At 40.9% G+C, this 16,259-nt stretch overlaps 1 protein-coding gene across 1 annotated transcript in view; it reads left to right on the forward strand.

The window, feature by feature from the left end:
• akap6 (A kinase (PRKA) anchor protein 6) overlaps positions 1-16,259 on the forward strand; it is a 206,648-nt gene that overhangs the window by 18,806 nt on the left and 171,583 nt on the right. The window contains exons 2-5 of the mRNA XM_074692188.1: positions 249-516; positions 615-786; positions 15,380-15,489; positions 15,601-15,742. Of these exons, the coding sequence (XP_074548289.1) occupies positions 302-516; positions 615-786; positions 15,380-15,489; positions 15,601-15,742 (639 nt within the window). The 5' untranslated portion in view covers positions 249-301. The remainder of the gene's footprint in view (positions 1-248; positions 517-614; positions 787-15,379; positions 15,490-15,600; positions 15,743-16,259) is intronic.

Raw genomic sequence — 16,259 nt, forward strand, 5'->3', positions numbered from 1 at the left:
TCATAAAAACAGGAATCTGAAAAGTAAAGGAATTCCTGGAAATCTTTAATCAACATCATGAGTCATGCAGCAGAGAGTCATGGGAAATCCTGTTTTTACAAGATAGTAACTTATGAAAACAGAAAATTCTAAATTTAATGGACAAGTTTCAAGATTTTAAGGTGCAAAAAACAAAAAAACAAAACAAAAAACTTGAGTAGATTGTGAAAATGTGAAGAAATAACTTTCTCCTTCTCTTTTTCTCCTAGTTTACTCAATTGAGGCTGGCCCACCCACATCAGGAACCTGAACCTCTCACACCATGAGCATCGTGGCCCTCTCCCCCGTGGCCCCTGAGCCCCCGTCCCCTATGATCACTTCCGTCACCCCGACCCTCGACCCTGACACCTGCTCCTCCCCCACTGCTGCTGATGATGTCACCAACGCCCCTCTTAGCCCGAACCATCAGAGCCAGGATGGGGCCTCCTCACCTGGACAGGGACCCAGCCGAGGCGTGGGGAGAGACCCCTGCAGAAGGTAATCAATCAGTGCTCTGCCCCTCTTCCCCGCTAAGGTTGTAAAACCAGACTGAACAATTTTAGCTGATAAGGTTTTTTTAATATGTGTCATTTTAGGTCAAAGAAACCACCACCCCTCCACACTGGCGCTGACTGGAAGGTCGTCCTCCACCTCCCGGAGATTGAGAAGTGGCTGAGAGCGACCAGCGACAGAGTCACACAGCTCACACACTCTGTGGGACAGGACGGGGACAACAGACACGTGGACGTCCACCTGGTGCAGCTCAAGGTAAGTCTGCTGCTGGTTCACCTGTCGGCTCATTCTTAGTGGAAAGCAGAATGTGACGTGATGCACGCAAACATCACCGTCATTCTTTTTCTAAATCCTCAGAAGAAGTTTTCTCCTCCAGCATCTTCTCTCTGAGACCTCCGTGCGTTCCGCGTCACTTTAATATCCCTAACCCTCCTGCTAATGTGCGTTCCAGCCTCTCAGCAGCCTCGTGTCAGATTCATGAAGACAGCAGAACATCAGTCGATTCAACCGTACCACCCCGAGCAGCAAATTACCCATGATGCCCTTCCCCTCCCCACAGCCTCAGCGTCGCTGTTATGTAATGACGAGTTTCCTCCGGGCGCCGGGTTTGACCGTTCTTTTATTTATGTAACTGCAGCCGAGAGGACGAGGAGCAGTCGTCTTTTTCATCCTTCATCTTCAGACCTCACTTCTCCTCCTCTTCATCTCCAGAGGATTTTATGTAAGAGACAGAAACAAAAGTTAGTTTTCAGTCTGATTAGTCTCTGATAGTTTCTCCTCCTGTCTGACTTCTTTACAGGACGTTTTGTTTTCTGTGAGAGCAGCAGGCCCGTTCACACCGTCTCTACAGCTCTGAAGCTTTCTCCTAAAATCCTCTCCATGAAAAATTTGTTGAAGATTGACAGGCATACTTTGGACATTTATTCAAAAACTCAAAAACATGTCTTTTTAAGTGGAAAACAAAATTTAATCAGCTCCATGATTGCTTATGAGATCTGCTAATGAAAAGCCTCCCAACAGTAATATTAATCGTCCTTTGGTTTATCCTGCTTTCTGTTCTTTGACAGGGAAAGTAGAAATAACGCCTGAAAACATTTCAACAAAACGATACAACCTAAAGCTTGGAGCAGATTTCAAGATGGGGAACTAAACTTTTGCCTAGTTTCTACAAAATTAAGCAAATTAAACGTTTTTAAGAACTTTTAGCTCCAGGTATTATTTTTAATTCATCCCCTGGAACTACATAGTTCCTGTGGCCCATTTTTTGTTACGTTTCCTGACTGAAACGGTACATGGCACCTTGCTGTTAATCTCTCTTCACTGGCTTCCTGTAGCTGCTCGAATCAAATTCAAAGCTCTTCTTCTGGCTTACAAAACATTGACAAGAGCAGCTCCTTCTGGCCCACTACACTCTGCTTGTGAAAGACGCCTGGTGCTCCCAGCCCAGCGTGGCTCCAAATCTCTAGCCAGACTCTTCTCCTCTGTTGTGCCCAAACGGTGGAATGAATTACCAAACTCTATACGAGCCGCAGAGCCCCCTTCTACTTTAAGAGATGTCTGAAGACTCACCTGTTCAGGAACCACTTAAGCCCTTAATCTGACCCTTCTCCTCTTTGTCCTCGGGGGTAGAATGAGTCAGAAGGTCTCAGACCCAGCTCTTAGTGATTTTTCAGCACCAATTACTGAATGTTGTTGAAGGTTGAAGTATATTGGTGCAGCAATTGATTGTGGTTAGTTGGCTAGATTATTCTATATTATTAAGAAAAAAAATCCTGCACTTAGCGGCAGTACCTGCAGTCAAATAACTTGAGGTACTTTTGCTTCAATAACTAGGTTTTTCCTTCTGTCTAAATTCTTGCTTGTGTTGTTTAAATCAGGCCAGTGATGTATAAAGAAAAAAGTATCTGCACTGCACCGCAAGACCAGTAGAGGGCAGTAAGACAACAATCAAATTCTAGGGGAGGGGCTTCCTCACTGTATGTTGGTGAATCTAACTGCACTTTTGACGGTCAAATGATCTGGTGTAGTGTAATGAGCTGCTGCTAGAGAAAAGGCACAATTTCTACTCTTTTTTTTTTTTACATTTACTTTTTAAAATGCCTCTGAGTGACAGACAAAATTACATATGTAGAGCGGTAAAGAAAAAAAAACCCTAACAGACTCGTCACTTTGTAACTTGGCTACAGGAAGTGATCTGAAACTGAGTCAGAGAACGCTGAAATGCTGCATTTGTGTTTACGTTATAAACTTGATATTAGGCTTTTTATCCGCTTTGGGACAGAGTCGTGCTCTCGTGCTGTTATAATGAGCCTGATAATCAAACAAAGAGCAGATGCATTTACAGACTCATTCATGAAGATGCAGATTCCTTCTGCTCGGAAGCAGACGACACGGACAATCTTTTATTGATGAGTTTGTATTTTTAACCACAGTGACTCAGATGTTTCCACATCCTCCAGCTGCTCTCAGGGTGTCTTCTTCTCCCCTCCTCTCCTCTCCTCTCCTCTCCTCTCCTCTCCTCTCCTCTCCTCTCCTCTCCTCTCCTCTCCTCTCCTCTCCTCTCCTCTCCTCTCCCTTTGTGTTTATTTCCAGCTGCTCTAGAAGTCACACTGAAACTCACTCTGATGGGAAACTGAGGTGAAATCAGAACGAGGATATTTTCTATTTCCGGTCAGAGATGTTGATCTGTTGCTGAGTCACGCAGACTCAAACTTCAGCAACATGTTTTCCTGAAATCTCTCTGAACAATCAGAGATTATTCATTTAGGACAAAGAAGATCCAAGAAGCTTTATTCACTTTGAGTTTGGTCCTCACAGATAAAAAAAAAGGACACACACATTCACACACATGCAGTCGGTCAGCTTCAGAATGAGTTTATTTCCACATTACGTAACTTGTGGTCATGGGACAGAGACAGAGTTATAACTGCAGCTTTGTTAGGCAGCTGAGTGATGTCACTGATTGTGTGTACCCTTTTTGTATGTTTGTACTAATGACTAAATGGGCAAAAACTGTGATTTACAATGCAGAACACAGGAGCTGGTTGTGTGCTGCTGCTTCATTTGGTTGGTTTGTTTGTGTAAATGTGGGACTTTGCTTTTTCTGAGCATTTTTGCGTTTGGCTGAATAAAATAGCTGTTTTTGTTGATTTTGTTTGGCGCTGTTAGAATGTTAGAACTGTAATTTCTGCTTCCAACCGTATCACAGTATGTGTACATGATAACAAATAACTGAGAAACTAAGGAAGCGGTAGATCAGCAACTCCTTTGTTATTTAAGTTCAAATTTACTTGCGATAGCACTCGTGGCCAGAGTGGTACTGTTACTCTGTCACTGCTTGTTTTGTCAGAAAAAAATCAAACTGTGTTGAAAACCTAAGAATTTGCATTTTCCAGTGATACATTGCTCATTATGGCAATCACTCGCATGTGCCACAAAGCTAAACATTGGAAATATCGGGGAAGTGCTTAATGGCTTCTGAATACCGTAACTCCTTAGTGAGACTCCGGTCCAGGTGGTGGTGAGGCAGTCCAATTAAAACAGATCCACCTCACAGTATCTTTAGGAAAACTGGAAATACAAAAATCCCAAAAACTTCTCAAAATGACTAGAAATCTGATTTTAACCCAGAATAATAAAAAAAAAAAAAACAATTGAGGAGAATAAATAAGGGATGGACAAACTCTTAATGTAAACATGCTGAGACGCTTTGGTCCGATCACAGCTGGAAGAGGAACTAGAAACAGATGTGACGCCTTCTGTTTTAGTCTCTGCTGTGCGTTTTCCTGACACCTCTGTCACTTCATGTTGGTATCAGAGCTGAGCCTGCAGAGCCTTTAACACACACACGCACACACACTTTAATCAGTGCTGGGGTGTTAACAATACTGCACATCACTAAACAGGAGGAAAGACAGCACAGATGAAAGAGCCTAGAATTTAAAACTTTCCTAAATGCAGACTTTTCATTAAAACTTCATCCCAGTGAAAACTGAAAAGATGCTAGAAGAGAAAGTTAAAGTTACGCCCCTTCTTCTAAAAGTTTGACTTAACTGGAATAATGTACGTTTCCTGCACCTACAGCCTGAAATTGAAACATTTTTACTGAGATACCCTGGACGTCCTCCCTGCCTGGATGTACATATTTAGTTTTCATCAGTTAAACTGTGTGGGTTTTTGTCAAACTTATCCTGATCTCTGTGGGAATAACCTGATTCAATAAAGGTTGAATAAAAAAGAAAACATAGGATGGCAGAGTGCTCATTCTCTGGTGGACAGCTCCCTCTTGTGGTGAGTTTTCAGCATTACAATTCCTTATGGTAATGGAAGTGCGGTGTAGGGAGCTAGGAGGTGTTTTGCTTTTTTCAGGTTGCCTTCTTTCTGAAATTTTAGAATACTAAAATATGTAAAGAAGATTTTATGGAATAATGTCATATCTTGCATATCAGTGGACTGATGATAAGATCAAATGGGTGAAATGCTGCTGAAATAACAACTCCAAGAGCTTGAAAATAGACAAATAGACATGTTGCAACTTGAGATTAAAGAAAGAGGTAATTCAGATAGATTTGTAACAAGTAATATCTGTGTCTAATCAACTCTACCAACTTAAAATTTGTGTCTTACAGTCATCCAAACTGTACCTCCATTTTTTACACATTCTAGCTTTATGGTGTGTCTAAAAAGGTCTTCACTAGTTTGTGGATGACTTTACAGGAAGGATCGGGTCAAGGATAGAGCTTATATTGTGGAAAAGATGTAACAGCTTTTACATCATGCACTGCACTCACATATTTTGATAAATCTTTATCCATAAAAGCTGTAGTCGACCCCTAACTCCTGTAAGCTAAATGTATGGAGTTTTTTGATAGCGTCCGGTGAGGTAACACAGCAAAAAGATGAAATTTTAACAAGTGTTTTTGTCTTATTTAAGTAAAAATTGTCTCATTATACCCAATACGAGGCACTTTTAACTTTCGAGTCCAGAAAAATGTCCTGTTTCAAGTTATTTAAAGACAAAAATGACAAATTTCTTATAACGAGTAAAAAATATCAGCCTATGGAATAAGAAAAAATTGCTTGAAACTAGAATAATGTCTTTATACAGGAACCTTTTTCTTGTTCCATTTGCTCCTTTTTCACTTGTTACTTGTTAGAGTCAATTCAGACCTCATTATTGTCTCTTAATAACTTGAAACGAGACATTTTTCTGGAGTGCTCAGGTGAATGTGGCTCATATAAGTCTAAAGAAACATGCCAGAATTTAACTTGAAACTAACTCTACAATGGTGTATTATTGCAAAGATCTTCTCTTTAAAATTGTTAAACACTTAAAGAAATGATGTAAGCCTGTCAGGGACAGAGAAAAGATGTTTTCTCTCATTGCTGACTGATTCACTGCTGTCGGCCAAAGAAATCCACTGAGCCAGTGTCAGAACTTTTGTATCAGCTAGTCTTGAAAACAAAACAAAACAAATACCTAAGTAAAGTTACGGTTTCTTTTTTTTTTATTTCTGGCTCAAGATGCGTCAAAGCGGATCTGAAATGTTAACAGTAAGATGCTTTATTTATGAGCTGGGGTGTTTCTTAATGTTGCTTTTTTCAGCCTAGCAATTTGTGGAGTTTCAGTATAAATCGTTTTTTGGTTAGACCTGTAGCTGCTAAGCATTTAAATGGCCGTCACCTCGACACGGAGCTCCCAGGTCAGAGCTGGTCCAGCTTTTTCCGACCTTATTTCAGGTGTGTGCCAGAGTGGGACACCGAGGCAGACAGATTGCTCAGACCGCTGTTTGAAATTAGATTCACGCCTCCGGTGATCTCCCTCCTCCTTCATCCTGTCCTCGCTGCTCTTTCCTCACTTTGTTTCTGTCTTTTATCCTCTCCCTCATATTTAGAATGCGTTTGCCTGCAGGGCATTTTTCTATAACCTGACCTTGCCACAGAGCGCCTGTTGGACATGATTATAGTGATGCAACCAGTGTGTGTGTGTGTGTGTGTGTGTGTGTGTGTGTGTGTGTGTGTGTGTGTGTGTGTTGGTATGCCAGCCCCTCAGCCATCTTTAGCATGTGGCTGCAAGCGAGCAGGCGGTGTGTAACAGCTGCATGAAAAATGTTCTGTAGCTGCTCCGAGAGGGAGAGGCGCATACACACACACACACACACACACACACACACACACACACACACACACACACACACACACACACACACACACACACACACACACAAAAACAAATAAATGCGGGTGATAAGGGATCAGGTGGTTTCTAAAATCTCCTTTATGTTGCTGAGTCTTGCTTACCCTGTCGTCAAAAAGTTTCCTCTCCTCTTTAAAACAAAGTTTAATAAACTCGTTGATGTTGTAATCCTGCAGCTTTGCAACACGAGACAACACGTTTTGTCTCTGATTCAAAGCCACACAGCTTTATTTAAAAACCGTCCAGAAGCTGCTCATCTGTCCGCCTCCCAGCTGTCGGGATATTTCTGTCTCCTGATGTCACCGTCGCTGCTACGCCAGGAATTCTGGAAACATTTCTGAGCAGGGAGGAGGGATAGTCATGTAAAGTAGGAAGGGAATGAGGGAAGGAAGGAGGCAAAGAAGAGTCACTGGTTCACCAGGTTCAGCTGATCATTTAGCTTCTTTGTCTGTGTTTACACTTTGACCTAAAGTCCCATTGAGGTAGCGAAGAAATAAATGTATTTGCACTACACCACCAGACCAGTAGAGGGAAGTAGGACAGAGTTAATCTTATCCAAGTCTGACATTTTCTCCTTTACATCCTACTTTTTAAAAAATAATCTAATCAAATTGCAGTTTTAGGATCACTCAATGAGCAACAGGAACTGTTTAGTTACTTGAAGAAAAGTTCCAAGAAGTTTCTGTTCAGAATGTGATCTGAGTTGAGGAAACGGCTCCCCCTGTTGGAATTACAATCAACATCACCTCTGAACCCGCCAAGCGCCATTCTTTTATTAAAGGGGCTGTGAGGAGTTTGAAAGTGTTCTTGAAAAAGTCTCCCTTCTAGATATATGCCTGATAGTAATCCACACTTTAAAATGAGATTATTTGCACCAATATTGCTGGTTAAAGGTAATTTTAAAGCCGGCTGATGAAGTTTATCAGTGAGAAGAGATAAAACACAGATAAAACGCTGTCCCTTTTCAGACAGAAAAAGGACAGAAGAGCAGAAGAAAGCTAAACGGGAGAGAGATACAGCCCAAGCTAAAGGGTAATTAGCCTTTAGCTTGGGCTGTAAAACTCTATAACACAGAGGCTAACCTGTTCGTGATAATGTTCATTCCAACCCACAGTCAGCAGTTATTCTGCAGTGGTCTGTTCAAACTTGAGAGTCTATCAATAAAATGAAGAGTGAGGTTACGTTAGCTCTGCTTGGTAGATGACTGGCAGGACATAGCTAACCAGGATTTACTGACGTTACACATTACGGACATGTCTTAGAGCACTGGGCTGCCAACTACGCTAAATACTAAACTACTAAACTACTGACAAACTGACAGTGTTTACTTGTTGTCACGTTAGCCTACAGATACGTCAGAGCACCGGGCTAACATATAGCCGGCTGCTACAACGTTTGCTTGATGTCAGGTTTCAAACTGTATCGCTACATAACTGTACTGATATGTACCTGACCTCATTGCGTTGTATCCGCTAAAAAGCTGTCTTAAAAAAGAAAACTTGTTTTGATCTGATCCCCATTTTATTCCAAAACAAACACACGCCTCACTTAAAGTAATTTACGACAGTGTGCGTAGACTCCGGGCCACAAGGTGGCGAGGTAGTGCAATTAAAACAGATCCTCCTCATAGCATCTTTAAAATGGTGAAACAAATCTTCTAAAATTCTAAAATTCACTTTTCTTCACTTGTCAGTCACAGTCACTAAGTGTTTCCATGTGTGTGTGAGTGCGTGTGTGTGTGTGTGTTTTTATGTTGTTGTGGAGAAACAGGGAGAGGGAAAGGAGAGAAAGTGAAGAAGGACTCTCTGGATCTATAGGAACTGTGTGTGTTTGTCTACGAGAGTGTGTGTAAGAGTGTGCCTGGATGTGTTGAGGGGGGTGGGTGAGGTCGGTCCTAAAATAACCTCCCCAACTGTTGTCACCCCTCCTCTCTCCCAACACCCCCCACACGAGAAGCAGGTCAGCACACACACATACACAAAACACACCCTTACACAAACACACTCACACACACACATGCTGCTGTACTGTCAGTTGGTCACCATTCGCACATGGTATCATCGGAGTGTGTGTTTGGAGTTTTACACAGAGACAAACTTTTACTCCTTTTTTACATCACTTAGAGATTTTATTTTTGGACACAGAGAAATCAGTTTTTGAGTTTTGGTATAAAAGATTTTTTGATTTGACTCACGTCTTGAGAACGGTGTGAAAAGGTAAGAAACAGAAATCTAACTGCTCGTGTTTTCCTCTGACCTCTGACCTGCTCGCTGTTTGTTATTCTGACAGTAAAATTCATGGGGTTCAGGTTTAATCTGCTGCATGAACACAGTTTGGTCAAGTTTCTGAATGCAAACGTCTTTTCCCAGGCTGCTAGTGATCAGATTTTATGAATGATGACAGGAATATCTCAGAATTCAAGTCTTTAAGTGAAAGAAAGTTTGTGGCGGGAGATCCCACATGGACTGTCTGAGACAAGACAAAGCTTTACATGTCAGGTCTATATTTAGGGAGATACAGAAACCAACAAGGGCCACAGTTTCTTTGTTGGGAGATTAGCCAGTGGAAAAAATTGAAGAAAATATATTCTTTTTTTTGAAAGTTTGATTCTGATTTAAAAGTAGGATTTATGACTTTATAAAGTTTTTTGTTCCCCCCTTGTTGTCACTCGGCACTTTCATTCAGACGTTTTGTCCAGGACAAACATGTGTGCTCCTCTGATCACAGTGTGAGCTCCTCTTTGGCCCCAGCAGACTTCAGGTTGTTGAAATGTCCAGCAGCGGAGAGTTCAGAGCCAGAACATCCCAGCCCGACCTCGGACTACAAACCCAAGTTTGACGTCTTTCTGCAGAAGCTCCCGCTTTGAAAGATTTACTGTAACGAGTCTTTGTATCGCAGCCGCGGGTCTGGGTCGTCTTTGAATCTTTGAAGCGGCTTAATTTGAATACTCCAGGGGGAGAAGGAGCAGAGAGTATTTGATCTCCAAGGTAAAACACGCTGCGCTGATGGAGGAGTTGAAGGTTATTAGATCGAATGGGTGCGGATGAGGCCGAGCTGTCGCGGGCGGTTTGGACGCGGCCGCTCTGAAGCCCTTGATGTCGACGGTGATGAGGGCGAGCTGGGATTGGAGCTGAAGCTCGAGTCGACTCGGTTCAGATTGATTTTAGGCAATTAGGAACCCTGCTGGATGTATGGACTCAGTGATTGACAGGTCATGTCTTGACTTTACGTGACTGGGGTGTGAAAAAACGTGTTCATGTATGTGTGTTTGAAAGACCCCAGATCAAGAGTGAATTAAGATGTGTTGGGTTTTTTGTGAGAGTTTCTTGTAAATGATGAATTTTTACTCACATGTCAACACGCTGAAGGCCGACAGTCAGTCAAACCAGAGGTCAACGTGCTAAAAATATCCCTGAAGTTTTCTTTTTTCTGTTTTTGTCTTTGAGAGATTTAATGTGTGAAACCTTCAGGTTGTACAGTGTTAAGGCAATCACAAGAGGGCGCCATTTACTCCAACTTTACCCCCTCTTTAATCTGTTTAAAGGGTGGGTATTCTGCTTTCCTATAATTTAAACATAGATATAAAGTAGGGCTATCACTTTAACATGTTAATTAAATTAATTAATAACACCGCAATTTAGTGTGACTAACACGAATAATTAATTGGCTGCTGGCCATTTTCAGAGCATCTTGAACGAAGACCCAAATAATATTGTTTTCTATGACCATGTTAACACCAAAACTACCTAAGAAGAGTGGACTTTCTCTTTTTTATTTCTCTCCCTGTTTTTTGATCAAAAAAACAGAAAATAGGTCCTTTTTTTAAGATCGCGTTCATCTCGGGCGCTCCATCCTTTGATCCTCTCCATGATCTCTGTCCTACACCTTTCTCTCTGAACTACCACGACACATCCTCAGTTGGAGCGGGAGCTGCCTGAACTTTTCTGACTTGCAGCGTCTCGCTATGCCTCTGTCATCTCACATCTTCTCCTCATATCCATGCTGAGCTCTCATCCAAAAAGCACACCGCTCTCACCCACAGTAGTTTACGAGCATGATTTTGATTAACAAGCTCTGCCAGACCACTGCTGCTGAGAAACACTATTTACTCCTATAGAGCTAGTAAACAGTTGCAATCAAATTGAATTGTATATGTGAACAGGGATATTTTAGTATACACCAATTTAAAAAAAGAAAAAAAGGGATTTACAAATCTTCTCTTCTTTGTGTATTTATTTCATCAGCCATGCACTACAATTTTGTAATGTCCTAGAACTCACTTTCTTTATACGGGAACCTTGAGCAGATTTGAGATTAAAATGCGATTAATTTGATCAATTAATTACAAATCCTGTAATTAATTCGATTATTTTTTTTAATCACCTGACAGCACTAATATAAAATACCAGTTCTGGATGTTCGTTTTAAACATGTGCAGATTTTCAAACCTCTACATATTCATCTGTTTTAGAAATCCCCTAATCTGTGATAAACTGATCAAAGTGCTCCGTTCTGAATTGGCACAAGACCCAAACGAGATCTTAATGTGACTTGTAAAATGATGAGGTCATCACATAAAGATATCCTAACTGGTTTATGACATGATGAAAGGGTGGGCCTTAAACACCAAGGTCCATCCATAGCTCCACCCATTATATGCCCCCAGAGGGCTGGCCAATCAGAAAGGAGGAGGTTTGTGGAGCAAGGAGCTTTAAAGAGACAGCAGCTGAAATGAAACTTGTTTTTGAAAAAAAACAAATTGAAAGGAAAAGGGATTTTCTTTGGAGCTACACAGCTCCCAGAGGAGTAGTATACACTGCAAAAAAACTGAAATCTTATCAAGTGTTTTGTCTTATTTTGAGTAAAAATTGTCTTGTTATACTTGGTACAAGCCACATTCAACTGGTCAGTCCAGAAAAATGTCTTAATTCAAGTTATTTGAAGCCAAAAATGGGGTCTGAATTGCTTGTAACAAAAATACCAAAAATAAGACAAAAGCACTTGATAAGATTTCAGTATAAAAACCAAAAGAAATAGTAACGATGCCCCACTTTAACAGACTTGAGTACAACCTCCTCACATTTTTCTGCACACTTTTTAGAATCAAGTTTAAGACTTTTTAAAACCAAAGCAAAGATAAACTGACACCACATTTGCCGGATGAGGGTAGTCTTCAAAGCTGTGTCCTTTTTAAACTTACTAAACTACAAATCCCAAGTCTCAAATGTCTTATACTTGTTTGCCCTGCAGATGACCCCCAGCTGTATTAAAATACATTTTCTAACTTTTGAGGGGTCATTTCAGTTTCACAAAGTTTACATTTCTATCCATCTGGTCGTTTCCTCTCACTGTTCTGGGTTGGTCTAAGCTGGCTGACCCACACACGTCTTCATCCTTCTCTGGCCTCCTCCTCCTCAGGGAGCCCAGGTGTTCCCAGGCCAATTGGGATGTATATGCTGATCAGCTATGACATTATAACCACTGACAGGTGAAGTGAGTTATCATTGATCACCTCTTTACTGCGTCTCCTCTCAGTGGGTGGGATATGTCAGGCAGCAGGTGAACATCTTCTCCTTGGAGTTTAAGTGTTGGAGCAGGAAGAGAGTGTGGGAGACTCTGACCACGGACAAACAGTGAGGGTTAGACAACTGGGTCAGAGCATTTCCTGAGGCAAGGGTCCCAAAGTTTTAAGCCGGGGATCCTCAAAATAACATTTTCTGTGATCAGTGACTGAAAATAGCATCTCAAACCATTTCTGCAACTGCAAATGTCTTTTTCTGCTCATTCTTTACTAAATATTTAAATTTAAAGACTCTAATGTCAAAGAAAAGAAATGAATAAAAACTAAAAACAATATAAAACTTTTGACTAAGTAGAAGAAAAAGAAACTGCAAAAAAACAGGTCACTAAGACAATGTCCTTCAAGAGGAATGCATGCTAATGCACACACACACATATAGTGTAAATCAAGACACACACTTACACACACGCACACACACACACGCACGCAGCCGCAGGGTCTCATTAGCTCCAAGCAGTTTGACTGGACTGAAGATCTTCTAACAAATGACTTCAGATAAAAACGACAGACTTGGTGTTAATTCAATCAGATGGGTCCTGTGTGTGTGTGTGTGTGTGTGTGTGTGTGTGTGTGTGTGTGTGTGTGAGTGTGTGTGTGAGTGTGTGTGTGAGTGTGTGTATTAGCATATTAAAGCTGTTTGTGAATTATTGAAGCGTCTGAAAGACACCGGTGACATTTTCACCGCTGTTTTAGGACGACATGACAGCGCTTTGATGATGAAACTTTGTGTGTGTGTGTGTGTGTGTGTGTGTGTGTGTGTGTGTGTGTGTGTGTGTGTGTGTGTGTGTGTGTGTGTGTGTGTGTGTGTGTGTGTGTGCCTCCTACTCATATTTTAGATTGTTCCATGTGAATTTTGTATTCCCTAAAGATAAGTGTGCATGTACAGTACGTACTCTAGCTGTGTGTGTGTGTTCAGCTTGTGTCTCTCCGGCCTGTTGTCGATCTCTTGAGGAGTGTTTTTGATGAGCTCTGGGTTTTAATTGTGAGATTAAAGCATCTAACACACACTTCATAACAGATCTTCTAACTCTCAAAGATTTAACGACTTTTCAATTCTTGAATTTGTCAAATTTGCTTTAAAGTCTTGGAAAATCAAAGCAAATGCTGAATGCTGAGGTTAAAAAGACTCTGCAGAAGCACTTCCTGAGCTTTAATCAGCCGACATGACCCCCTGCCTTCGCCTAGTGTGTCCCTCCAGCCTCTTACAGTAGTGACAGATGTATCTTGGACCCGTGCTCAGCAGGTCACACCGTTAGCCAAGTTACAGTGAGCAGAGCTGGCAGCATGTGTGACCTACATTCTCGCATGCCGCGAGATCTGGGCCACGGCAGGCCGGGAGGTGCTGAGGTGTTCAGGAGAGTCACCCTGGACCTGCTCTGTGACTCAGCAGTCAGAGGTGGATGATAAGTATCTGTCGAGGGTTCAGAGCGGGGTTTCTCAAAGGTCGTCTACTTTTAGCCCGCTAGAGTTCTGGTCATTTTCAGCACAGTTTGATGCAAGAGACGGAAAAAAACCTGTATACACCTTTAGAGTTCAGTTTTTAGAGAACATAAAGCTACTCACAGAAATAATGTGTGAGAAATAAACAGTTGCATGATGTTAGGCAGGGTTAGATGAATTATCCTTGAAGTTTTTTCAAACTTTGACAACCAAACCTAATATTTCAATGTCAGACTAACAGTCTGTGTCAGTGCTAAGCATTTTTATACAACAGAGAATTAAAGGAGGGGTAGAAAAAAGCCAAGACCTAGAGAACAAAGTAACAAATGACTTTGTAAATGCCACTATTTTCCAAAATGGTGATGTTAAAGGGACTTAAATCTGGTGTCCATATTTTTTAAAAATCTTTTTCATCAAGTTACATTTCCATTCTCTCAACATCAAAACTTTATTCATCAGAATCAGTACATTTGCACATACAAGGAATTTGATTTGGCTTATTAGTGCGAACAAGGAAATAATCTGAACACTTAAATAATACAGAGTTACAAACTGTACACTCTGTAAAATAGAATATAGAAAAAAATTCAGATATAAAATATACCAATGTATAAAAATTTAATATTTTTTGGAATAAAATAAAATAAATAAAATAAAATAAAATTAATTTAATAATAATAATATTAATGATAATAATAATGATAAAGAGAAACAGAGGATTCAAGGTGATACAACTTAACTTGTGCATGGCACTTATGCTCTCAAAATAAGATAAAGCTGAAGTTAGAATGTGAATAACCTAGCTTAGCATTAAGATTGTTAGCATAATGAAATGGCTACTTTGAAGAATGATTCCAAAACCACCTTTAAAGATAATTGCTTTACTGGGTTAGAAAGTAAAAAAAAAACCTACAAATGCTTTCACAAACTTCACATGCAGAGAGATTTCAGCTTTCTGCTCTTTCCTTTCATCTTCAGATTTAGCATCTGGCTCTTCTTTTTTTTATCAAGCAGAGCATCAGTTCAGCTCTGCCGACAGAACATCATTTGTTCCTAACTAGTTCGTCTTGCAAACATCTTTACATCCCACCTCTACCCCAGCTCCTCCTTTTTTTCCTGATTTTACCAGTGTCACATGTTTTGAGACATCTTTGCTGATGCTCTGCCTGCCTTGGCTTTTTAATGTGTGCGCATGCAAGAGAAGGAAGATGTGCTCTCCTTGCCTCAGTTTTGGGCATTCAAAAAGATGTTGGAGATTACAGCTGATATTTTTGCTCTGTGGTTCTCTCCAGGAGTCTGTCTGTCTGTCTGTGTGTTTTTTAAAACCGTCTTATTTTAGTTCAGTAACATCACTCTGTGAAAAAGTGTGCCATGGAGACAGAGTAGATCATTAGCTGACAGACGGCTCATGTCCTCCATGTTTTCACACATGGACCTGGAACTGATCCCACATGAAGCTGACTCATGTTTAAAACTGGAAACTGTGACGTCCTCAGCTCTTCATTAGTTCTGCTTTTCCTGCTGCAGTGCAGAGCACACAGCACAAAGTGTGTTTGCTCTATCAAACCTTACGGTGTAACATCTTTGATAATCCAGTTAACCTTTTTTGTTTGTGTGTTGTGTGGCTTCAGGACATCTGTGAGGACATCTCAGACCATGTGGAGCAGATCCACGCCCTGCTGGAGACCGAGTTCTCCTTGAAACTTCTGTCTTACTCTGTCAACATCATCGTTGATATCAGGTCAGTGTCTTTAAGGATATTTTCTGGAGAGTTTTAGTTTCTGTGTTGCATCACGTGAAAGAGTGTGCCTCTTTTGAAGTAACGAGTCATGCCGTCTCTTGTGGGTTTCAGGACGGTGCAGCTTCTGTGGCATCAGCTCAGAGTCTCAGTTCTGGTCCTGAAGGAGCGTCTGCTGCAGGGCCTGCAGGACTCCAACGGAAACTACACCCGACAGACGGACATCCTGCAGGCCTTCAGTCAGGACCAACACCAGGTAAAGCACAGTTACTGGAGAAACAGGCCGAACCATAAAAAGGTCTGTTGTCTTAGTTTGTCTGAGAGTGATTCTATAATAAGGGAACATTTCAGGTTTGTTTCATATTCTGTTTGATTGCAAAGTCTTTACCTGGAATGTACTTATGTCATTAGTTGGCAAGCTTAAGCTTTAATTATTTTTAAGTTTTTTAAGTAACAAAAAAAATTGAGCATAATTTTGTCAACTGTTTTATGGACACAAGTTGTGACTATTTTTTGATCATAAATCCATATTATATTGAATTTAGAGTTATTCAACATTTCTATGTCAGACTACACTCCCTAGAAATGTCCCTCATCATTTATATCATAGTTAAGACAAAATTTAAAATAAGTATGGCACAAAAATCACATGTAACATTGTTGACAGGACAAACCTGTCTCTACAACACTATTTTTTGCAATGGGAAACTCAGTTGACATTTTCTCAATTTTTTTGTCCCTTGTGCTAACTGCAAACCTTGAACATGGCACCA

The sequence above is a fragment of the Halichoeres trimaculatus genome, unplaced genomic scaffold, assembly GCF_033239565.1.
Source record: "Halichoeres trimaculatus isolate MK-OKI-2021-1 unplaced genomic scaffold, fHalTri1.1 fHalTri1_scaffold_17, whole genome shotgun sequence".
In the NCBI taxonomy this organism is placed as follows: domain Eukaryota; kingdom Metazoa; phylum Chordata; class Actinopteri; order Labriformes; family Labridae; genus Halichoeres; species Halichoeres trimaculatus.